Source organism: Paramisgurnus dabryanus, chromosome 6 (genome assembly GCF_030506205.2).
Source record: "Paramisgurnus dabryanus chromosome 6, PD_genome_1.1, whole genome shotgun sequence".
In the NCBI taxonomy this organism is placed as follows: Eukaryota; Metazoa; Chordata; class Actinopteri; order Cypriniformes; family Cobitidae; genus Paramisgurnus; species Paramisgurnus dabryanus.
Window position 1 is genome coordinate 34,926,324 of NC_133342.1, and position 23,128 is coordinate 34,949,451.

At 36.0% G+C, this 23,128-nt stretch overlaps 3 protein-coding genes across 7 annotated transcripts; 2 read left to right on the plus strand and 1 right to left on the minus strand.

The window, feature by feature from the left end:
- Positions 1-299: 299 nt before the first annotated feature.
- Positions 300-10,343, minus strand: parp2 (poly (ADP-ribose) polymerase 2). 4 transcript variants are annotated; one of them, XM_073815002.1, is made up of 17 exons: positions 10,018-10,343; positions 9,413-9,501; positions 8,953-9,156; positions 8,681-8,848; positions 8,355-8,428; positions 8,211-8,261; positions 6,650-6,746; positions 6,481-6,556; positions 5,436-5,538; positions 5,207-5,354; positions 4,963-5,101; positions 3,099-3,297; positions 2,651-2,778; positions 2,408-2,507; positions 1,024-1,122; positions 816-940; positions 300-734 (listed from the first exon to the last, which is right to left on the minus strand). In XM_073815002.1, exons 2-17 carry the CDS (start codon positions 9,489-9,491, stop codon positions 575-577), a joined length of 1,950 nt encoding a protein of 649 aa, XP_073671103.1. In that variant the 5' UTR covers positions 9,492-9,501; positions 10,018-10,343; the 3' UTR covers positions 300-574. The 4 variants fall into 4 exon arrangements, with proteins under 4 accessions (XP_073671103.1, XP_065133125.1, XP_073671104.1 ...); XM_065277053.1 differs by lacking the exon at positions 10,018-10,343 and adding an exon at positions 9,739-9,873 and having other exon boundaries at positions 8,355-8,425; XM_073815003.1 differs by lacking the exon at positions 10,018-10,343 and adding an exon at positions 9,739-9,873 and having other exon boundaries at positions 5,207-5,351.
- On the plus strand, positions 9,855-14,739 carry mettl17 (methyltransferase like 17). Of its 2 annotated transcripts, none has more exons than XM_065277095.1 (14): positions 9,855-9,994; positions 10,809-10,947; positions 11,075-11,224; positions 11,312-11,399; positions 11,468-11,549; positions 11,650-11,723; positions 11,836-11,930; positions 12,014-12,084; positions 12,155-12,262; positions 12,398-12,466; positions 13,711-13,761; positions 13,901-13,984; positions 14,140-14,339; positions 14,560-14,739. In XM_065277095.1, exons 1-14 carry the CDS (start codon positions 9,917-9,919, stop codon positions 14,654-14,656), a joined length of 1,386 nt encoding a protein of 461 aa, XP_065133167.1. In that variant the 5' UTR covers positions 9,855-9,916; the 3' UTR covers positions 14,657-14,739. The 2 variants fall into 2 exon arrangements, with proteins under 2 accessions (XP_065133167.1, XP_065133168.1); XM_065277096.2 differs by lacking the exon at positions 9,855-9,994 and adding an exon at positions 10,430-10,564.
- A 6,654-nt stretch (positions 14,740-21,393) lies between these two features.
- LOC135767463 (uncharacterized) lies at positions 21,394-22,598 on the plus strand. The gene is made up of 3 exons (XM_065277191.1): positions 21,394-21,769; positions 21,863-22,066; positions 22,154-22,598. The coding sequence occupies exons 1-3, from the start codon at positions 21,500-21,502 to the stop codon at positions 22,364-22,366; spliced, it is 687 nt and encodes a 228-aa protein (XP_065133263.1). The 5' UTR covers positions 21,394-21,499; the 3' UTR covers positions 22,367-22,598.
- Positions 22,599-23,128: the final 530 nt, after the last annotated feature.

Sequence of the window (23,128 nt, forward strand, 5' to 3'; positions counted from 1 at the left end):
TACTGTATACCTACATTCATACACACGTGTCTCCAAAAATAAAATAAAAATTTAAACCTGTAAAACCATTCCTATGTAAATTAAATGTGAAAGGTTTTGCAAGAGTGACAAAAATGTATTTTTTTTACTTATTCTGGTTTTGTTTCAAGACTAAGGCCCATTAACATGCATAAAGGCTTATGTCTGCAAAGATCAAACAAACCAGTATGGATAATAAATTTAAACAATTAAGTTATTTTCCCCTTTAATAGTCTTCAGCAAAATGTATTCTGTTCAAACTTCCACAAAAGCACATAAGATTTATACAACATATTACATTTTATTTTCTTATAAAAATACGAACACACTTCCTTTTGTTAACAAAAACAACATTTTGCTTACATTAGTAGAACATAAAATATGCAATTCTTCAAGATTTTCAGATTCTATTAACCTTCATGAATACATGAGCTGCACCAAATACTACATGTCACGTCCTTCACCTCAGATTGCATTAGTTATAGATGTAGACATTAATAAATATATATATAAATTCAAAAGTTAGTGTGTTAAATGTCAAGAATCCCCTTTTGCTTTACCACAGCGAGGAGAAATTAAACTTCACATGAAGAAGGTATTTCATGCGTGTCTGGGCAGGGTTATAAACAATGTATTCATTATACAGGAGCGAGTAGCCGCCTCTCTGCCCCACCCCGGTCTTTACACATGGCCCCATGGGTACAGTCGCACCATCCCTGAAAGACAAAAGTGAACATTTATATAAAAGATTTATAGCACTTGACTCTATTATCATTTCATTCTTATAATGGACTCACAATACAACATGGTTGTTTGGGTCGGGCGCAGTCTGTCCCATGCCTTTTGTACTATGTTTCCCAAAGGGCAGCTTGTCAGCTTCGTAATTGGAATCCAAAAGTTCGTTGACACCCCCAAGGGCAACCTGTAGAGAAATAAGTCATCCAAAGATGATCTTTTTGACATTTAGAAAACTGTGGAAAATCTGGTTGCACAAGGGAAACCAACCTCACTCAGCAACAAAATTCCTTGGTTGTTCTTCTGGCTGGCAAAGCAGTAATTGGCACTTTTTGATGACATGTCTGCAAAGTAAATCCCTTTACCGAACTAAGGACAGAGAGGTTAAAAGATTAAGTGACTGAGTTGTTACACTGCTCATGTCAGTTATCACTGTTTTGTACTAACACCCTGTCTACACCAAAAACAACAATGCATCAGTTTGAGCTCGTCTACATGGAACTTTAAAAATGGGGCACTATTCAATGCCATAATAAAGCTGAATAAGCCAGGATATTCTTTAATATAACCCCCCACCGTGTTCGCCTGAAGGAAGAATGTCATATAAGCCTAAGATGGTTTGAGGGCAAGTAAAATATGGGTTAATATTAATTTTATGGTGAACGATCCATTGAAGACATCGGTCTAGACCAGTGGTCACCAACCTTTTTACGCCCAAGATCCACAACCTCGGCCTTGATGAAAGGCAAGATCTACCTATCAAAAGGGCCCAAACTGAACCTCCAACTTGAGGTGTTTTATTTAGGATCATTATATTTTAATTACATAAAATGCATGGATCCAATTTTCATGCCAAGAAAACTCATAATATTTAAAGTTGCCACTTTCAATGTTGTAAAATGAGGGGGAAACGTGCACCATAGACACAATTCTTAAAATAACATAACAAATAAAGTCAGTATGTCATAACACTCAAAATATCTCATTATAATGAGAAACATTCTCAAAATTAAACCTTAACATGCGGCAAGAAAACTGCACGCTGGCGACATCCACTGGTAAAAGCGGTGTAGTTAATGCAATGAGAATGAAAACTGTTTTTCAAATTAATTGTTTTTATTATATATAATATTATAACAATTTACAATTAATTTATGTATAATTGGTAGGTTTTAGTCTTCTTTTAGAGACTTCTTAATTCATTTACATAAGATCAGATTGTTTTTAATTGTTTTATCGGAATTGGTCCATAGGATGTTGGTAATATCATGTTGTCTCTCTTGAAATACAAGTTGTAATGTTTTTAATTATCATTATAGTCGCATCTTCTTTAAGTAAGATAAGGGATTATTATAAGGAACTTTCTTTAAATATATATGGTTCATAATTATCTGGTTCACCAAATAAGATCTGACAAACATACGAAATTTTATATTAATTGACCAATAAGCTGTGCCAGGAATTATCCTGGTGATCCAGATGGTCCGACCTACATTTTTTCTCTTACTTGCGAGATCTACAGGAGAAGGCGATCGACTGGTCGATCTTTGAGACGTGTTGGCGACCACTGGTGAAGACACTTTCATTGACTATACCTGGAATATGTCCTGCTCATGCCCGGTCTAGACAGAGCACTAGAAGTAAGAGTTCTTACCATGTATCCAGTTACAGGAGCTTCTGGTGGAGCAACTCGCAGCCCCTGACTCAAGATCCCCACCCAGTTAGACAGACGAGAGCCATGCCACAGAAGCATCCTAATATTAACACATAAAATAATTAACTACTATCTAAAATACACATACAAAGCATAAATCTGAGAAATCTGAGAAGTCACCCACTCAATAAACCCAAGAGGTAATTAACTCTCATAATTGGCATGTGAACCCTGGTTTAGTACCTGTTGTCCATCTGAGAGAGGAAGCTGTCTTTCTCGCCCTCTCGCTCCACAGTGAAAATGTCCAGGACGGTCATTGTGTAGTCAGTGTGTGTTGGTGCATGAGTGGACTGGAGATATTTCTCTATGACCTACACACAAACAGAAAGTGAGCTCATGACAAACAAAAAACACACACACAAAGAGCGTGCGATTCAGATCCAAGATTTTTTTCAAGAATGTTTGAAACAGATCAGATTAGGGGCACCATTCACTTCTTTAGTATTTTTTCCTACAATGGAAGTTAATGGTGCCCCTGTTTTTCCTTGTCTTCAAATATCTTCCTTTGAAAAATAAAGTAATTTATACAGGTGTGAAACAACTTGTGTGCATGTAAATGATGACAGAATTTTCATTTTTGTGGGTTTCATGTTTCTGTGACCTATCCAATGAAGGTTATAAAAATATGCACCTTAAATTCATTGCTGTCAGAATCCAGTGGCTGCAGTTGACACTTCAGAGAGTGATACTGTCTGTCCAGAGGATGCTCGTCGTTCTGAATGCTGGACTGAACCATTTTCACAGCTATCTGAATGTCACTAAGAGCCTCTAGCAAAGCAATCTTTTCCTTCAGCTCGTCCTCTGTGCGAATGACGGGTGGTGTCCGCAACCTAAAATCGACATCAACTCTTTAGAACATCTAATAACTTAAAACAAAAATAAATAGGCATGTGACACTATAGCTCATGTTTCTATAAAAAACACAATACTGGGTTAACAATACAATACAGTAGCATCACAATATTTGCAAAATTGAAATTGATTTTTTGTTGTACATATACTTGGTACAGAATGATACATTTATTAAAAGTTTAACTGAACCTTCTGTATTTAAAATAAAAATGTTATAGATATGTTACTGATCTGGTCATCAACCAAATAGGATTACATAATCATAATGCTTTAAAAAATGTATTACCCTACAATATTCAGGGTTCCCACACCTTAGTTAACAAATAGGCTTTATGTCCAGCTGCACTACTTCCTGAACTTCAGCCAGCTCCTTGTTTCCTGTCTGCCATTATTGGACAAACTGAATAATCCAGGTGTGTCTGATTATTGTTGTTGTGACTACTGAGGTCAGGCACACCTGGATTAATCAGTTTGTTTGTGACTACTGAGGTCAGGCACACCTGGATTAATCAGTTTGTCCAATAATGGCAGACAGGAAACAAGGAGCTGGCTGAAGTTCAGGAAGTAGTGCAGCTGGGCATAAAGCCTATTCAAGGGCCTTTCAAGGACTTTCCAGAACCAATACCCTCAAATTCAAGGACTAAATGTGGGGACACATTTCAAGTGAGAGCAATGTTACATCGTATTACCTTTTAAGATACATTGTTACAGCAGTGACACTTTGGGGACGCCTCCAGGGGTAAGTGCGTCTGAATGTGTATATCAAATTCAACCAATAGTGAGGCTTAACGACAAAGACAGGGTGACACGGGAGCCAGGAAGTATATCGCTATCTGAAATATTGCCAAAGACGGCGTTACAGGGACGCAGGAAGTATGGCAAGAGAGACGCAGCGTCTCGTTCCCTTCTCAGGGAACAACAGTTACATACGTAACCAGAGACGTTTTTATGTGTCAAACACAATTATGCAAAAAAGCATTTTGGTATGAATCAACATTCACATACAGAAGATAAAAGCATTTAAAGCACACAGCTTAGAACGTGTGTTTGGAAATCTGGAATTTTTATGATATTATCCTACACTACACAGGGAATTGGATTTTTTCCAGAAAACTTCCTGCATAAAATAGATTCAAACACTTTCAATGACCTGTATTTATGTATTTATATCTTTCCAAAACTTTCCAGCCCTTAAAGCAACACCAAAGAGTTTTTTTTACCTTAAAATAACGTTTCCAAAAAAGTTTCAGTGGTTCATCCACTCGAATCAGGGTGAACGGCACTTTCACATTCGCTTTGCAGCCCTCTATCGGCCAAAACCGCACTAAAGAAGTTTCCAACTGTCGGGTAGTGGTCCTGTAGTTCGAGTGAAAACTACAAAAACTTGCTTTACGGCAGACCTACAATCCAATCAGAGCCAGCTATGCTGCAGTATTTACGACAGTGCTAATGAACAATTACGCTTCTAACCTGTAGGGGGAGCAAAGAACAAAAACTCTTTGGTGTTGCTTTAAATATTTTTTCCCAAGATTCACAAACTTTCAACGACCTGTGGGAGCCCTGAATATATACAAAATATCATCATACTACATATCACTACACCCATACAAATAACTATATATACATTATTGAATAATTTTTACCCAAAATCATGTGGGATACGAGTGTAAAACTGGTTGCATGCTTCCAGTAGTTGTTTATTATTGCCTTTCTTCTTTAAGCAATCCTCAATCTTCTTCAGAGATGCATAACCGGCTCGGATTTGCTCTGCTGTTAGCTTACCTTCAGGATAAATAAATACCGTCAATATTAATTTCTCTGCCATTTAATTTTCAATTTTGTTTGAACACATTAATCATCACTTATAATATTCTTTCCCACGCTTACCGAGGGGAGCTTTTTTGATATCAAACTTCATCTCCAGCACGCACTCTTCCATGGCTTTCAGATCACATATGAGCTCTAGGAGAGACTTAACCTTGATGTTTAACCGGCAGGGTTTTTGTTCGAGAGGAGGGGATATCTTGTCCTCCTGCTGTGAAGAAAAAAATAAGAATGAAGGAAACAATTGCTTGTGTGGTTGGTACTGGTAGCTAAAAAGAAAGCATCTCCTTACTTTGTCCTCAATGCTGTAGTCTACAAACACCATATCGTATTTTCCTGCAACTTTCTCAAAACTTGCACGATCTTCCCATTCGTTCTTGGTCTTGTCTAAGAACCTGCAATTAAGTAGCATATGTCATTTTAATTTATGTTAAAGATTATTTACATTTGTAGACATCTGTGAATAATACAACATAATAAACACTGCAAGTTTACAGTCACTTAATCATGATGCTTTATTTGTTGAATAAAGTTTTGAATAAATGTATACTTAAATTTGATCAAAATTATGGAATAACAATGAATGCAACTATATAAAATAAATATTATGGAAGTATTGTGATAAATGATGAAGATGATGTTTCGATAAATAATGGTAAGCACACAGTTGACAGTACAAAAATTGTTTTTCCTACTATGGAACTCAATGGTTACAATCAGCTGTGTGCTTACCATCATTTATTAAAATATCTTCTTTTGTATTCACCAGAAAAAAAAGAAATTCATACAGATTAAGAACAACATGAGGATGCAAAAATGATGACAGATTTTTCAGTTTTGGGTGAATTATCCCTTTAAGTGTTTTTTTATGTTAGCGTGACCTTTTTAAACCACAGACTGAACAAAATTAAGCATTGCTTGGAAACTGTTTGACCTAAATTGGTATATATCAAATAGTTTTAACTCTAAGTTCTTGTCATATTTTATAAGCATTATCTAAATAACAAATAAACTGTGATAACATGAGACATTTTTGAATCTTGACTGAATAAAAACATCTAAAACCAGCATAAGCTGTTGAGCTGGTTTTTGCTGGTCTCCCAGTTTGGTTGTAAACTGGTTTAGCTGTGTTTTGGTCACTTTTCAAGCTTGTCAGGCTGGGAGGGCCAACTTGAACTAGCTTGAGGGCAAGTAAAAAGCTATTAAGCTTATGCTGGTCTTACCTGGATTTTTCAGTAGGGAATACATTTTGGTTTGACTGTATGTCTTCTTATTAGAGGGTTTTTGTATCAAATATTTAATTCACCCAACCATTTGAATAGTAGTATCAATCTTACTTTTTTTTGAAGGTGTCTTTGGCCTGAGCTAGATTCCCCCCGCAGCTAACCAAGCTGTTCTGTCCAACTTTACCCACTGAAGATATAAACAAAATGAACATGAATGATGATGATTAGTCTGGGTTCAGATCCAGATTTTTATACAATTATTAAAGTCAGTTTCTCATACCTCGCCCCCACCTCATCCATACACTGTAAGCCTTCGCGTTGTCATCCTGAAGGAGCTGGATGAGGTAATATTTATTGTTGTTGAACTGAAGATTAGTCTGTAAAAAGAAAGCAAAAGAAGACATCAGACTTTGTGCTTTAGGGTACACTGGGCCCTTATTTATGAAACAGGCGCAAACTGGGCGTACGGTCATTTTCATGCAAAACTTTGCATTTATCAAAATGTACATAAGCGGTGAATATGCAAGTTTGTGCAAAAATATCGATACAGCTAACTATTGTGATAATTTTTCCACAATAGTGTTCCGATATTTCGATCTCTACTATTTAAAAAAAAAAACTCTGTCTGCGTCCAGTTGTCTGTCACATACGGCCATTCAGCCAATGTCTCAGAAGTTAGCAGGAGTGAGAAAATGGCAGAATAATTTAAAACGCCAGCAGCTTTCAAAGCAGATGTGTGAAAGCACTTTGACTTTAAAAAAAGTTGTTTTTTTATATTCAGCTCTATTTATTCATTTTATTTTTTACATTTTTGTATAAAAAAAAAGAAAATGTATCGCAGCATGCAATGTATTGTATCGTATGGTGATGCATTGTATCATGCCCAATGTATTGTGATGCATGGTATCGTGAGGCCCTTGCCAATACCCAGCCCTAGTAAAACTTGCAACAAAATTCACATATACATAATATTTATTTACATTTTTATGAATCGATGCAGAATAACAATTCATCATAACAATTGTTATACAATATATCTCCACCAATATTAACTATAATGAATTGTTTAGTAAATATAAGTATATATATCCAAAAGTCCAAAAACACAATCTACAAATTTTACTACAGTATATACTACTATATGGGGCAGTTTCCTGGACAGGGTTTAGATTAATCCAGGACTAGGCCTTAGTTATATTAAAACATTTAAGTAGTTTTTACAAACATACCTTGCAAAACAATACTGATGTATGTTAAGAGATGTCAGTGCAAGTTGTTATAAATCAAGGCAGCTTAAACTTGCATTTTTGTCTGGGACTAGGATAAGCCCGTCCAGAAAAAATGCCTATGTTAGTATACTACAGTATTATTCATGTGAGCATTACATCACAAGTCATTTCTTACATTAAAAAAGCTGTATAATTATGTAAATTGTATGAAATAACAAGACTAACAGGCATTTTCGGTGTAAGATTATTTCTCTTCAGTGATCTGACACCAAACTGCATTTTTCTTACTTCCTTTAATTTCTTCCTTTACATCCAAGCCATTTTGTTTAAACTTGAAAGGTCAGCGTTCATGACTCTCTGCGTGCCCGGGTTACGTTTGTAGTTGTACATGTCATAAACTCTAGGGACGAGGCTTCATTTATATGGGTGTAATATTAAAATTACAATAGCTTTCATCTGCTTGATTTTTCAATGCATGATCATTTGTGCAATAAGTTTGGCGGCATACAAATGTTTTTAATGAATCGCATGTGAACCCTGTCTGCGCTTGTTTCTGTGTTAGATTGATAAATGATGCCCATTATGTTTTGATATTTTTTCAGCACTATTCACCTGATTCAGCATAACATCATATACATCAGTCCCTTCACTGTAGACATGGGCCTGCGAATGATCAACAGAAAAAAGATGCATTAAAACAAACCACGTTTAAGAAGTTTGCATTTGCAAAAATGAATCACTGTAACAGATATTTACCTTTCCAATTTTAGCTTTACATTCTGGGTCAACTGGAGCTTTTCCCTTCATAACCACCGTCTTCACAACCTCTGCTTACAAACATGAGAAATGTATGGTCATGAGCAACTGGGGCAAAAACAAAAGTTACGTCAATATCAAACAGTGTTAAGAAACCCTTTTACCGTGGGACTGCATGCGATGCATTCATGAAGGACAGGACAGTATTTTTACAGATTTAGTCATTTTATTTTGATGAAATATTACAAAGTTTTGTCTCTGTATTATCTTCCCAGAATAAGACTAGGATATAGGAATGTGTATTATTATTTTTTATTGAACATCACCTTTACTTTCCTCTTTGGCAACAGGCTTGGCTTTGTTCTGACTCCTCCCCTCATTGCGTCTCTTCTTGGACACCGGCTGCTCATCTTCCTCCTCTTTCTCTTCTTTAATTTGAGCCACATCTGCGCCTTTATTATTACCGTTTAAAACATCACCTTCATTCAGATCCTCTGCAATGCAACAAATCACCCGCTGTTAGTTTCTCTACAGAGGCTTCATCAGATACCGAAGCAAAACAGAGCTGCCAAACTGACACACTGTCCACACAGATTACCTGACTTCACTTTTTGAAGGCGTATTTTTCGCTTATACTTGGTGACACTGTTAATCTGAACCAGTTTTACAAGATCCACTTCATAACCAGATCCGAATGTCAATGACAGCGACTTTGCTCCAGACTGCATTGCTGTATCCAGCTGGGCACAGATTTCTGGACTGTACGGTTCCCACTCACCATTGTCCCCCTTCCACTGCCAAACTGAAAAATAATAAATATTATATATTCAGCATCACTTCAAATCATTAAACCCTTATTAAACTTTAAACCTATACAGCTTTCTCACTCACACCCATAAATCTGTAAACAATGTGGTGTGCACGAGCTAATTTCAGTACTGTATTATATAGTAATGTCTAAATTTAACTTTATTAAACCAATTAAAAAATGTAAAAATCATTCTACACTTAAATGATAAGTTGTTTTGACTTGTTTATTGTGAAAATGAGGTATTTACCTGTCTTTACAGTTGAGCTTTCACTCCCTGAGGTTGAATCTGCCACAGACTTGCCTCGTGAACTTCTTGTTCGTCTCATGCTTTAAACTCTTATAAAGAAATACGTTTATATGTTAGCGTTGTTTTATGAAACAGTATGACATAAAATAGTTTTTAATGAAACAATTGACTGCGTATATAGTGACTGTCTGAACACTTCCTCGTCTGCACGGGACACGGACTCACTATTCAAACTACGTCAAAAATACATAACGTTAGATAAAACGCCGTGCTTTTCTCCTTAAAAATGCAGGCATCCGTTATTTAACCATGTTATCAATACTAACCTGAGATTTAAGAGCTTCGTTTTGTGATTTGAATGGCGCCAAAAGTAACAATAACGCGGACCTGTTGTGTAGGAACGAATTTACCACAGCTTGTTTCTAGACGGATTTGTTTTGAAGCCGTATTACCGACGGTCACACGAACACGCGATCTTGCTGCGTTTACTATTTTTAAATAAAAATGTATTTACTTAGCAGCCGAGTGTGTCTTAAATGTCCAAGATGTTACGTTTCTCTTTGTATAAAAGAAGCACAGAGGGTAAGTAAAAAAAATTTTCATACAATAATGTTAAAAACAGCGGAGGGAGAGTAGTCTGAATTGGGTTCTAGCATTTTGTGCTAGCTCACACATCGAACTCATTGCGCCAGCCGCGAGCGTTTCCAAGCCAGCGCGGATCGCATCGGTTGAGTCGCGGAATCGTGCGCGAGTATCAACGTCTTGTGCGAGACCACCGCGCGTGACCCATGTTTTCTGTGCACTCGCTCATCCGGTCAGATGATGTCCTGTGAGGACAGCGATTGGCTCTTGTCTCAGACCTTCCCCGAGGTGATTGGACGAGTGACGAGCACTCAGCACGTGACCTCTACAGTGAGCTGCCCTCCGCTGTGGTTCAACGTCATTTAGAGAGTTGGCTATATACGGCGTGCACGCGCTATGGTTTTGAGTGATGGTGATAAAGTAGATCGTACATATTTATTAGTTATTCACACAGTTACATTGTCTGTCCGTTCGTGTTGCATGGATATCTGGTATTTTTGTTGACCAGTGTGTTGTTTTGACAAACTTTGCTATTTGATCTCAGTCAAACAACTGGAGCTTGAGAATATGGTAATTGATGTGCAGTGATTGGTCTACTTTGATATAGTAACTCCTCCCATTTAAACACCTGTCATATGGAGACATTACTATACATTCAATTCCTGATTAAAATAAAATACCACCCTACATTATCATCTAAGTCTTGCAATTTTTGTTTTTCAATTTAAAGGAAGTTTATTGGGATGATTCTGTCGTTTACGATATTGCATTGCATTATACATGATTTAAGCATTGACATTCTGCCTGTTTTTAGTGTCAGAGTACTGTAGAGCCTCTTGTCCAGACTAACTTCCTGAAAGGTGCTCCTCATCGGAAACACCCAGGTGTTACAAACCTCAAAACAGTGCGGCTGCCAGAACAACTGCAGGAGGCAGCACTGTCCATCCTACGAAGTAAGAACTCATCCACCACTTTTTTAACCATTGGAGTAATTAAACAGAAAATTATTTCACCATTTAAAAATACACATTTTCATATATTGCATATTTCTAATTGTGGTTAAAAATGCATATTTTGTAGGGGCAGAGGTAAAAGATCTGACAGAAAGAGCACATAAACTGTCGAACTTCCTTTGGAGCCGAAAGCGTGCGGTAGAAACCTCACAGCTTAGGGAGAAAGCCATTCTTCTCGAGAGGAAATTTTTGGATAAAGACAGTGATACTCATACAGGTGGCGTATATATGATTAAGAAGATAACGGTGAAGCTTCGTGCACTGAAAATTATACTCAAACCAATAAAAAACTATATTTTTTCAGATGTTATTGACCATGAACTAGAGGCTCGAATAAGAAAGCAAGTATTATCTGAACTGAGAAGAACAACATACCACAGGACTCATCTCAGGTAGAATAAGATTGTGTGGTTTTGCATGGCATGCAGGCATGTTTCATAGTGTGTGTTTATCTTTAAAGGTATGATAAAGAACTTGGGTTGCTGTATATGGCTGCCAGGCTCGCAGGTGGTTATGCTGCTGTCACCAGAGCATTAAATGAGGTTTTTAATAAACATTTATTTGTATTTTAATAGTATTTTATTAAAATACATCAACACCCTTTTTAATTTGTTTTCAATGTGTCACTTTACCATATTTTAGATAAAGAAGAGAGATCCTTTATTTGTACCATATTCTCTTTTGGACTTTGGATCAGGACTTGGATCATGTACTTGGTAATATGTTTATATAACTACATGTATTTCTTATAAATGTTTTTACATAGTAAACCTTTGTAGAAAGGTTGTATATATATGCTAATTATAAATGTTTTATTCTTTCACTTAGGGCATCGCACACCCTCTGGGGAGACTCTTTGAAGGAGTATGTTTGTGTTGACAGCTCTGGAGACATGAACATGTTGGCAGAACAGCTGATAAAAGGTTATTTCCATTGAGTAAAACTTACACCTTATATAGACATATATAATGTTTTGTATTTAATGAGGTTTGTGCGCACCAAACAGGAGGCGATGAAATGGATAATCCATTGATCAAAGAAGTATATTTCCGCCAGTTCCTCCCTGTTTCTCCTAAGGTATTTTTTATAATAAAATCTTTTCATATTTCCCAAACAGAACATACTGAATGTCATGTCGTTTCTGCAGGTGCAGTTTGATCTCGTGCTAGCTGCTTTCTCTTTGTCAGAGCTAGCCACTTTGAACGAGCGAATCAATGTTATTTACACCCTATGGAGAAAAACCAACCAATATCTTGTGAGTGATAAACCTAAACAGTACTCCTTAAAGTCACATTTTGATTAACAACATTGTGACATTGAATAGTGTACAATCTTGTCTCTCGTGAAGATTAACAGTTATTAATTGCAGTTTTTTTTGTACTTTGTTCAGGTACTTGTGGAGAATGGAACCAAGGAAGGCCATCAGATCCTTATGGAGGCCAGAAACACTATACTTAAGGTATATGGGTAATCTTTAATGTACAACTTGTATTAAACATATTATGCAGTGTTGTATACTGATATCAATAGCTGCGTTTCCATTACCCTTTAAATTGCACAAATTGATATTGTGAATTGAAAATACGGCCAATGGAAACACATCAATTTTGCAGATTCGTTTACGCCCCAAAAAAAAGCACAAGTGAATTTAAAGTTTCAAGTTAAAATCACAAAAAATTAGGTTTCTGTCACACTTTTAGTGGTTTTACCAACAAAGGCCACTAGGTGTCAACTGCATAGTTAGCTGCATAATCTTAGTCACAAATTAATACTTTACTGTCACAGCATTATTATTAATGCAATAAGGTTTTGAAATATGAAAACTACATTTTTAGAGCTTTCCAGTTGATATATAGTTATTGATTTATTTTTTGAAGATTTAGAAATTTATTTTGATGGATATTAGAATTATGAATGTATTCAAATTCATATGTAATCCTACCTTGAAACATGTAAATTTAGCAAAAACTCCCATATATCTCAAAAATTTTTAACGCTCGCATAAGGTGGTTTTTTAGGCAATTCAGAAAAGTTGTATTTTGCAAAACTGCAAATAAGTCACAATCATTATTTGAAGATAAAGTGTTATGTACTAAAACCTCCCAGAAACACTGCTCTCAAGTATAAGAGGCTTTTCTTGCCAATAATGTTTAAATAACACTCCCTCTTTGATTTAAAATAATGTACTATTATGTCCAAGAAACACCTAACGGTTTCCATATAAGGGGCTTTCCTTGGCATTAATTTTTAGATAATACTCTTATGTCTCCGTCAGTTAAAACTAATGTCTAGTGCGGTGGATGTGATATTAATAACAACATCAGTCGACTTGATGTTTGGAATGACTTTTCGCTAGAGGAAAAACTACCTTTCGGTCGCATATCATCGGTGAATGGAAACTGCATAATTTCGCAATAGTATTTTGTTGACATTAAGAAAAAATCTAATGTTTTGCACAAATCTGTAAGGGAAACGCAGCTATGATATGATTTCGAGAAGGATTTCACCTTATTTTGGGTTAATAGTGGTATAACTTCTTCATTTTAGAAATTGTAGTATGTATGTGAAGTCATTTGTCACTAACTCATCTACATTTATTCATTTAGCAGGGAATTTAACATTTTGAGTGTTTTTAATTGTCTAAAAATGATCCTGTACAGAAACTAACACAAGTATATTGTATTTTTTTCTGTATGACTATAGGGAGAAGAGCAGGTAACACATGACTTGAGGAAACCAGCAGTATTTGCGCCGGTGTGTTGAAACAGCATCACTAAAACCATTCTCATTATCCTGATGTAATACCTGGATTGTAGTAAATCATGTTATGTATTGTTATTTGGTGGGTAATATTGACACATCATTTTTATTTTGTTTCCTGTATTTTGTACAGTGTACTCATGAGCTGCCTTGTCCCAAATTGATCAACCAACCCTGCAACTTCCCCCAGTTTTATTATTCCCTGCCCTTATCCAGGGTAAGTCAACAAAACGGCCCGTTTCCCAGCTGATTTATTTACCTTTGACATTTCAAAATGCAATTCGATTCAATACATTTTAATTGAGCAAGTGAGCAAGTTGATATCCAGTGATACTTCTCTCCCGACCTCTCTCTATCAATCAAACTTCACAGAGCCAAGAAAGACAGCAGGAGAAGTTCAGCTATCTAATTATATCCCGGTCAAACGGAGAGAAAGCTTTGAAGACTGAGAGTTTGGATATGGGTAGACTCACGGCACAAGTGCACCGTAGACCCAGACATGTTCAGTGTCAGCTCTGCTGCTCCAATGGAGAACTCAGACAGCTCGCCGTAACGGCACGTCATCATGGAAAGTATGTTGTACTTGTATTCAACCAATCTTTTTTGCTCTGTCTGTATATGCAGAATTGCTATAGCATCTGTAATAGTATATTATCCTCCCCTCATCTTCCCTTGCTGTTTTGGTTTTTTTTGAAAGGCGCTATATAAATGAAAGTTATTATTATTATACTGTTTTGTCTGTTTTAAATAAATTCAAAAAAATGTATTTGATTTCATTGTCTCTTCTTATAGAGATATGTACAGGTGTGCCAGAAACAGTGACTGGGGAGATCTGCTGCCAGTGGTTCATGAGGAGGAACACAAAGAAGACGATGAGAGTCTATTATGAGGTCATCTATTAAATGTAATATTTTGCAGACCAAACAGTTATGCCTTTGTTGTATTTATTTGCAAATAAACCTGTTTATCTTTGCAATTATTGTTTTCATATATTGCACTGTAAAAGAAAGCAAGTTCATTACAAAAACTTGAGAAAACAGTTTGTGACCCAATGTACTAGCTTATCCAATCAGATGATGAGTACTGTTAGGACGGTGATTGGCTGTTGACTCAGAGTCAGACCTTCCCTTGGTTGATTCTACAGTGAACATTTTAATGAATTAATTTATGCCACTCCAGCATCTATATTCATGGCAAGAACCAGTTAATCTACATAAAAGTTCATTCACACAAGCAGTTGAGGGAAGGGCAATTTAACATCTACTCAACTTACCTGCATATTTGTGGCCTGTTGGAGGAAACTGGAGTAAACCCATGCTGACACGGAGAGCATGCAAATCCACACAGAAAGACCTCCTGAACCAGCCAGGGCTTGAACAAGGGACCTTCTTGCTGTGAGGCAACAGTGCTACCCAATAAGCCAAAAATGGATGATTATTTCTCATAGCAGGCATCTCACACTATTAAATTAATTTTCTATTGAATTTTGTAGAAATATGCAATTTTTACTTTTTCTAAGTAATTTTCTACTTGATCAAATAAATTAAATTTCTTATGAGTAGAAAATAATGGATGGTCCCACATTTGACTCTGTATATCATTTTTGCAAGGCCTCAAACAATAATACAGCACATGCAGTCACCTCCATACTTAAAATTAAGGTCTTCAGCAATGACATAATTTATATTGTAGATTGCAATTTGTTTGCTGCTGAACATCAGAATAAATTACCATAAACTGGTCTTCAACTGATCTAAACAACCAGGATATGGTCTGCTTGTCTTTGTCATCTCACCTTGTAGAGAGACTTTCATATATGTAAACCTCATTGCTTCTGCAAAAGAGGTTTCTAACAGCCAGTGGATGTTCAATATTTGGATGAAAAGACTGCTAGAAACCAATAAACACAAGTTTGAATTGGAATCTATCAATGTATGGGTACTCATTTGCAAGAAGGTTTGATGCAAAATCAAACTCATCATAGCTTAGCTGAAGTGGATGAAGGATTGCAGTACCAATTCAATTTTGACATTTGTTAAGCAGGAACAGGGACTTGTGAAAAAAAAGGCTAAGATTACCCTTGTGAAAAATATGTGTACTACTTTTAGTGCGCTTCAGTGTATTAAAGTGCACTTTTTTAAAAGTGTACTTGAAGATAACAATATTTCTAACATTAAAGGCAACTTCCCGCCTAAAAAACAACAACAACAGAACCCATCACAGAAATTTCTGTTTTAATATGAATTGTATTGTAATGGAAACTATAATGATCTCTGTGGGTCTCTACTGGTAGGCCTATGTGTTAATTTGTCTTGGTGGGAACATTAAATCCTCCTGGAATATGTCCCAAAACACACTAAAATAAGGAATTTTGTAGAGGTTTAAAGAGTAAAAGCTAATCGTTCCTAACTGTATTTTAATGGAAACCATTCGAATTTCTGTGATGGTATCTACTGTTTTCTCAGTAGGGTTGAGAGCGGGGATAACCATAATGTGTGGCGGGGAAAATTAAATTACACACCAACACTGAGACGACAAAAAAAAAAACTAAATACAAACGTTGTACACTGTGTCAGTCGGTTCTTCTGTCACGGGTGGTGTATGATAAGGAAGACGAGTATATGCCAAAATCATGTAAATTTTAATAAACCAACAGGCATGGCGGATATACGCAACACAACATAAAGCAGATGAAAACCGATGAAGACAAAGGGAGAAATTAGGGCTAAAATAGAAGGATAATTACAAGTCCAGATTGGACAAAATTGTTCATTTAATATTTTAATATTTTCCTTTGAGATAATAATGCTTTACTTAGATAACTTATAGTTTTCTGCATCACATTACTTAGTGTGAATCATTGTAAAAGTTGTTTCAAGGGGATTTCAAGGGAGCCCACAGGGTTGGCAGAACATAAATTAAACACTTATATTCAGGGATTACTTTTTTATGATATCATTGAATCCCAAGACTTATACTTTCATACTAATTAACATAGTAACAGTTATAGACTTTATTTCTCTCATCTTCCTCTGCTTTAACAGATGTGTTTTATTAACACACTGCCACAATGAGCAGAAGAAAACTAACACTAAACTTCAAGACCCAAGTACCCAACTAAAGGAAACACTAATCGGAGCAATGGTGACTTACTTTATTAACCAGATTTACAGCAGTTCTTTAGAAGTTAAACCTATGATCCATGTAACTCTGCAAGCAAGTTGTAATTTTAGTTTTCAAACAGAGATGATGATAGTGTTCATTTAACTATGGTGATTTCATCTATTGCATTTAATATTTTGTCTTTCTTCCTTCCTCATTTTAGTATTACTTTCTCCAGAAAAAGAGTCAACAAAATAAACATTTTAAGACAGGAACAATTCCAAAATTGAGTTGATTTGACACGGAATGACCAGCAGGTGTTCACTATTAATGACTCAATCACTTCATTATCTTATTAACTTTAACACTGATTTAGTGTTTTTTTAACACCAATCTTGGTGTGGATTATATAAACACTGAGCAGTGTTAATTTAACACTGGGGATTTTGCTGTGTGACATTATCTTATATCTTCTTATTATAACATTTAATTAAGATGTATTTTATCTTAGATGCACATTTATAATTTAGGTTAATAAAAACAAATAAATCCACTTTTAGGACAGTGGTGTAAAACACTGACAGTGGGATTTGTAACTATTCAATTACATTTACATTTAGTCATTTAGCAGACGCTTTTGTCCAAAGCGAAGCAAGCAAGTAAAGGTAAGGTGGTGCTGCCCCAGTGGTGGCTTTAAAGGCCAGGAGCAGAGCTTTACATTTGATGTGAGCTGCTAGGAAGCCAGTGTAACCTGTCAAAGAGAGGAGTGAAGACCTCTCTTAATGCGCATTCTGAATCATCTGTAGGGGTTGGTTGTGCAGGCTTGGAGTCCGGCCAAGGCATTGCAATAGTCCAGTCTGGACAGGACAAGAGCCTGGACTAGGACTTGCGTAGCACGCTCATTTAGGAAAGGTCTAATTTTCCTAATTTTGTAGAGAATGAATCTACATGAGTGAGTGGTTCTGGCAACATTCCCAGAGAATAACATTCATCTTCTCCAAAAATGTAGTTGAAGCGAATGCCTCACCAATCTAAGAGCACATTGTTTATCCTCTAGTGTGGGAAGTCACATGGCTAGTTTGAGACTACTGGTCTGCTTACTTATTTCAATTGAATTAAAATAGCATAATGCATAGCCTATCACATGAAGGTTGTATTTACTACAGTCAATTTTCCATTTAAATTTACAATATAACAAACAAATAAAAGCCTGTTGGAGTACATGCCTTTACATTAACGTACAATAAGGGCAGATTAGGAAACAATGTCTTATTTATTATTGTTATTTATTTCATGAATTAATCAGGTGATTTGGTAACACAGTAAGGTTGTATTAGTAAACATTAGTAAATGCATTAACTAACATAAACAATATAGTTTTTCAGCATGTATTGATTTTTGTTAATGTCAATACAGTTATTAATGTTAGTTCAGGTGCATTAAACTAAATTTAAGAGTAACAGTGCTTGATTTTATAAATGTATCAAATGCTGAAATTAACAGGAACTAAGATTAATAAATGCTGTAGAAGTATTGCTCATTGTTGGGTGATTCTCACGAAACCATTGAAACACCACGGCACTAATGATTTTAGCTATAAAATGTGTAATATAGTAATTTTAAAAAGCATCAGAATTAACACAATACTGTGTTCTACCTTGCACAATGTGTGATTTTAACATAAGAATTCATAATTTGTCAATTTTATCTCCTTTTCTGCTGAAATTCTCATTACCGCAATGCGTCCGGGTGTGTTTGAACATGTGTTATGTTTTAATTTAAACAAATTATAACAAAAATATTTAGAAAAAAATTAAGTGATTTTTTTGCTAGACTACTGTAGATGACAGAAAATAATTTACTGAATATTTATGTATAATAATAATAAAGAAAAATTAGGAAAACGATGTGTCCATGCCTGATGTTCTCATCCTCCGCAACACTTTTTGAGAACAGTTTAAGCACACATACAGAATTTAAATAAAGTTTGATTTTGAATGATCAAGCACATGGACCAGGTACTTCAAGATGGCTACCAGGTAAGATCATCTCTTTATATCTCTCCAGTTAAATTTGAAATATTCTCTTGTCAGAATGTTTACACAACATTTCGATTCTCATTACCGAAACAGGTAGTTTTATACATTTCAAAAATTCTTTAATTCACAATTTTTTTATAAAAATGTTCTTTATTAAAGTCTAATTATATGCACTGAGTAGAAAATTAGCAAAGCCTTCATGGCTTCTCTACTATTAGCAAAACATACTGGGGTACCTCATCCTCCACAACACCATTCTCATATACCACAATGATTTAACAGCAGTTGCGGTAAAGAGAACATCTGTTTCGGAAATGAGAATTTAAGCACATTGTTTATTACTTTTAAATATCTATTATGAATTTAATAAAGTTAAAATGTAATAACTGTTGATATTTTGCCTTACGATTTTCCATTCCAGACAGTCAGCAAATGAAAGAAAAAAAGCTTTGGCAAAGGCCAGGTTGACAAAGTTCAGGGGGAAAGTATATAGCAACCCAGAACTGCTCGAGGAGTACAGAAGAAAGGAGAGAGAAAGGTTAGCTTTGGAGATGTTGCAGCAGGTGTAATTAGCAAAAAACACCCTACAGTGTTAGGAAATGTACATGAGAGTATACATGCACTCACACACACACACACACACAAACACACACACACACGCACAAAGCAACAAGTCTATACTATATGATGATGTGTACATACGTTTTTTTTTCTCTCCATAATGTGAGACATGCTAATTTAATGTTATGCTTTCTTTCCACTTCCAGGTATCAAAAAACGAAAACAAAATGGCAAAATAAAGAAAACTGAAGTACTGACTAAGAAGCAACATGAAAAGAAAAAAAGACAGTGGCGGGAAAGCTCAAAGCGTTATTATAAAAGAAAGAAACAGCTTAAAGCGGTACTAGACAAAACACCATCTAGTGAGGAAGATGTTTCACTTCAGCTTATTCAAGTTATTGAAGAAGCAAATGAAGTTCAAGAAAATCTTCAAGCAGCAGCACCAAAAGAACAGCCATTCTTGTCTCAGCAGGTAAATGTCCCTGAAAATTCCAGTTTTCAATAGGGCTGCCTAACGATTAGTCGTGATTAATCATTTGCAGAATAAACGTTTTTGTTTACATAATATATGTGGGTGTACTGTGTATAGTAACTATGTATACATTAATACACATATTATACTTTTAACGTAATTAAGTTCAACTAACACAACACACTATTCTCAAAAGTTCTAAAGCTCTTTTTAGTTTTTGAGTTTCCAACTTATAGAAATATATTTTACAGTGTAGTGACATCAACTTAACTCCCCCCAAAAATGAGATACAGAAACCAAGACAAATCAAAACATCTACCCCAAAAGACTCACCCAAAACGAAGAAAAGAAAAAGAACACTATCCAAACTGAGGGCAAAGTTGCGCAGCACAGAAGAGAAGCTTCTGGAAAGAAATAAAGAGATTATCAACCTAACGAAAAGACTAGGAAGACTTGAGAAGAGGGAGAGAAAGCAGGAACTTGTGAACATGGAATGCAGAGAGGACAAAACAAAAGCTAGAAAGACAGATCAGAGAATGTTACCTAACAGCCAGAGAAGATTTATGCGCAGAATTGTTAGCGACTTCTTTCACCAAGATGAAGTTTCGACTGTAATTAATGGCAAATCTGGTGAAATTCGAAAAAAGGGCCAGATATTTCGCAAGAGAGCCTTGACAAACAACATGGCAAATCTACATAGAAGATTTCAGACTGAGAATCCCAGGCACAAACTTTCTATGTCTCAGTTCTGTAAACTTAAGCCATTTTGGATCATCCAACGTAGAGTAACAGACAGAGAAACATGTGCTTGTAAAACACATGAAAATTTTGGCTTGAAGATAAAAAAGCTGCATCAGCTAGGAATCATAGCTACATCCTCTCCAAGACAGATTGTGCAGGCCAGTGTGTGTTGCGACAACGACATGTCCTGCATGTACAGGACATGCAGCAATTGCAAAAATAAGAATTTTCCCACAACACAGAATCCTTCACTGAAAGAAAACATCATAGTATGGGAAGAGTGGGTTACAAAATCTGTACCAAAAAAGGTACAGTTGTGCCCACTGAAGAAAAGGAAGTGAGGAAGGCTTTCCTTGAGAAGAGACATACCTCCATTGAAAAGCTTGTAGAACTGACACAGGACCATCTCTCAAACTTCTCAAGACACATATTCAACATCAAGCATCAATATGAAAGACTGAGGAAATTGAGAGAGTCCCTTACTCAGAATGAAGTAGTAGTTCATGTTGACTACAGTGAGAACTATGCTTGTAAATACAGCAAAGAAATAAAAGAAACTCACTTTGGAGGTGGCAACCAGCAGGTAACCCTCCATACTGGAGTTATTTATCTCAGTGGGGGGAAGGTGAAGTCCTTTGCATCACTTTCAGACTGTCTTCAGCACAATGCCATAGCCACATGGGCTCACCTTGATCCGGTACTGAGGAGCATTCGAGAGGAGCATCCAAATGCAAGGGACATCCACTTTATTTCAGATGGGCCCACATCTCAATACCGGAACAAAACCAACTTTTATCTAGCCTCAACAGTGCCATTCATGAGAGGATTTAATTGTGTAACATGGAACTTCACAGAAGCATCCCATGGAAAGGGTGCTCCTGATGGAGTGGGTGGTGCCTTAAAAAATCTGGCTGACAGAATTGTGTCCTATGGTACCAGCATACCGGATGCCAACACTCTTTTTGAACAGCTAAATCTCAATTCATCTGTAAGGCTCTTTAAAATTACGGAGGAAGATGTCAAAACAAGTGCCGAATTAGTACCACCAGACCTGAAGACAGTGTCTGGTACAATGAGAATTCATCAGGTAAGTAAACATATTGAAAAACATGAGTGTGTCCACATGTAATATATTTTATAGATATATTTAAATCAAAATTACTGTTTGTTTCTCTTTAAGCTGACATCAACAAAGGCAGGCCTTATCTACACCAGAGAAGTGTCCTGCTTTTGTGATTTTGCCTGTGGATGTTTCAGTCCAAAAGAGTTTGACTTCAGAGACAATGTTGAGCCAGAAAAGGAGAACACAGAGTCAGTTTTGGAAGCAGGAAAGTGGGTCCTTGTACAATATGATGGAGAACTGTTTCCTGGCACAATCACACAGGTATGAAGTATTTGGTGCATGGATATTTGTTGTTGTTGATTTAAAATCCTTACATTAATTTATGTATTATGTATTTTTACTCTCTAGATTGTAGATGGTCAGTATGAAGTTGACACAATGAGTTCTGCTGGACCGAACAAATTTTTCATTCCATCCATAAGATATGAGGGAGAAAAAGTGTGGTACTACTTTGATGACATAAAAGCAATCATTCCAGAGCCACAACCTGCCACATCCTCAGCTCGACACTTCTGTGTATTGCCTGAGATCTGGGCAAAGTACACAAAGAAACATGTGTAAAACATTCAATTGGTAAAGATGGTAGCAAGAGATGTTGGGGTGGTGATAGAACCACACCATATATTGTTCGTTTGCAAGGTAATCCCAATATAGTAAACCAGAGTGGCATTTAACCTACTGAAGTATAGTTAACTGATTTTCGTCTATTACAATTTCCTGTTTGCACCAAATCCAATGAATTAAATACCTTGCCAATATAATTAATTCCTATTTGTTTTTTGTTTTGAAACAACCAGTATTCTACATTGAAAGAAAAATGTTTATTCCTGTTGTAATTTTGTTTTCTCAAACACTACACAATAAAGTTTTGAACTTGAATGCATGATTGTGCAAATATTATCTGTTTTTCTACTTTAAAGTCGCCATGAAACGGAAGTAGCGATTGCCTTATTTTCCCCGTGGTGACGTATATCCGAATGAAACGGCTTTTGAGATGAAATAAGGCAGGGCTGGATTTGAATTTGTCCATCGAGATCTGATTGGATCGTTTGAAGTTGGGTCGTGTTGCTAATTGCTAATCACTGCGATCTTCTCCCGGACCCCGCCCACCTGCCATACTTTTGACCGGAAGTGAAGAGAGATCGTTTTGAGGAGGGGAGGAGATTTGCATTTTTGATTAAAGATTATGAGCACACACGAATTTTTAAAAAATAATGAAGCTCACAGATAAGTCATTTGTTAATAATACCACACTATTAAAAATACATATATAGTTTTTCATTTCAATTTCATTGCGACTTTAAAATTAGTTTGTAATTTCAG

Excerpts from the sequence above, each read along its gene's own strand:
- parp2 (XM_073815002.1), bottom strand. The coding sequence starts at position 9,491 with ATGAGACGAACAAGAAGTTCACGAGGCAAGTCTGTGGCAGATTCAACC. Across the intron at positions 8,849-8,952 it reads CCTTCAAAAAGTGAAGTCAG|AGGATCTGAATGAAGGTGAT; the intron begins GTAATCTGTGTG and ends GTTGCATTGCAG. Across the intron at positions 3,298-4,962 it reads CGTATCCCACATGATTTTGG|GTTGCGGACACCACCCGTCA; the intron begins GTAAAAATTATT and ends TGTCGATTTTAG.
- mettl17 (XM_065277095.1), top strand. The coding sequence starts at position 9,917 with ATGTATTTACTTAGCAGCCGAGTGTGTCTTAAATGTCCAAGATGTTAC. Across the intron at positions 11,550-11,649 it reads TCACCAGAGCATTAAATGAG|ATAAAGAAGAGAGATCCTTT; the intron begins GTTTTTAATAAA and ends ACCATATTTTAG. Across the intron at positions 12,085-12,154 it reads TCCTCCCTGTTTCTCCTAAG|GTGCAGTTTGATCTCGTGCT; the intron begins GTATTTTTTATA and ends TCGTTTCTGCAG.
- LOC135767463 (XM_065277191.1), top strand. The coding sequence starts at position 21,500 with ATGAGAGGATTTAATTGTGTAACATGGAACTTCACAGAAGCATCCCAT. Across the intron at positions 21,770-21,862 it reads GTACAATGAGAATTCATCAG|CTGACATCAACAAAGGCAGG; the intron begins GTAAGTAAACAT and ends TTTCTCTTTAAG. Across the intron at positions 22,067-22,153 it reads TTCCTGGCACAATCACACAG|ATTGTAGATGGTCAGTATGA; the intron begins GTATGAAGTATT and ends TTTACTCTCTAG.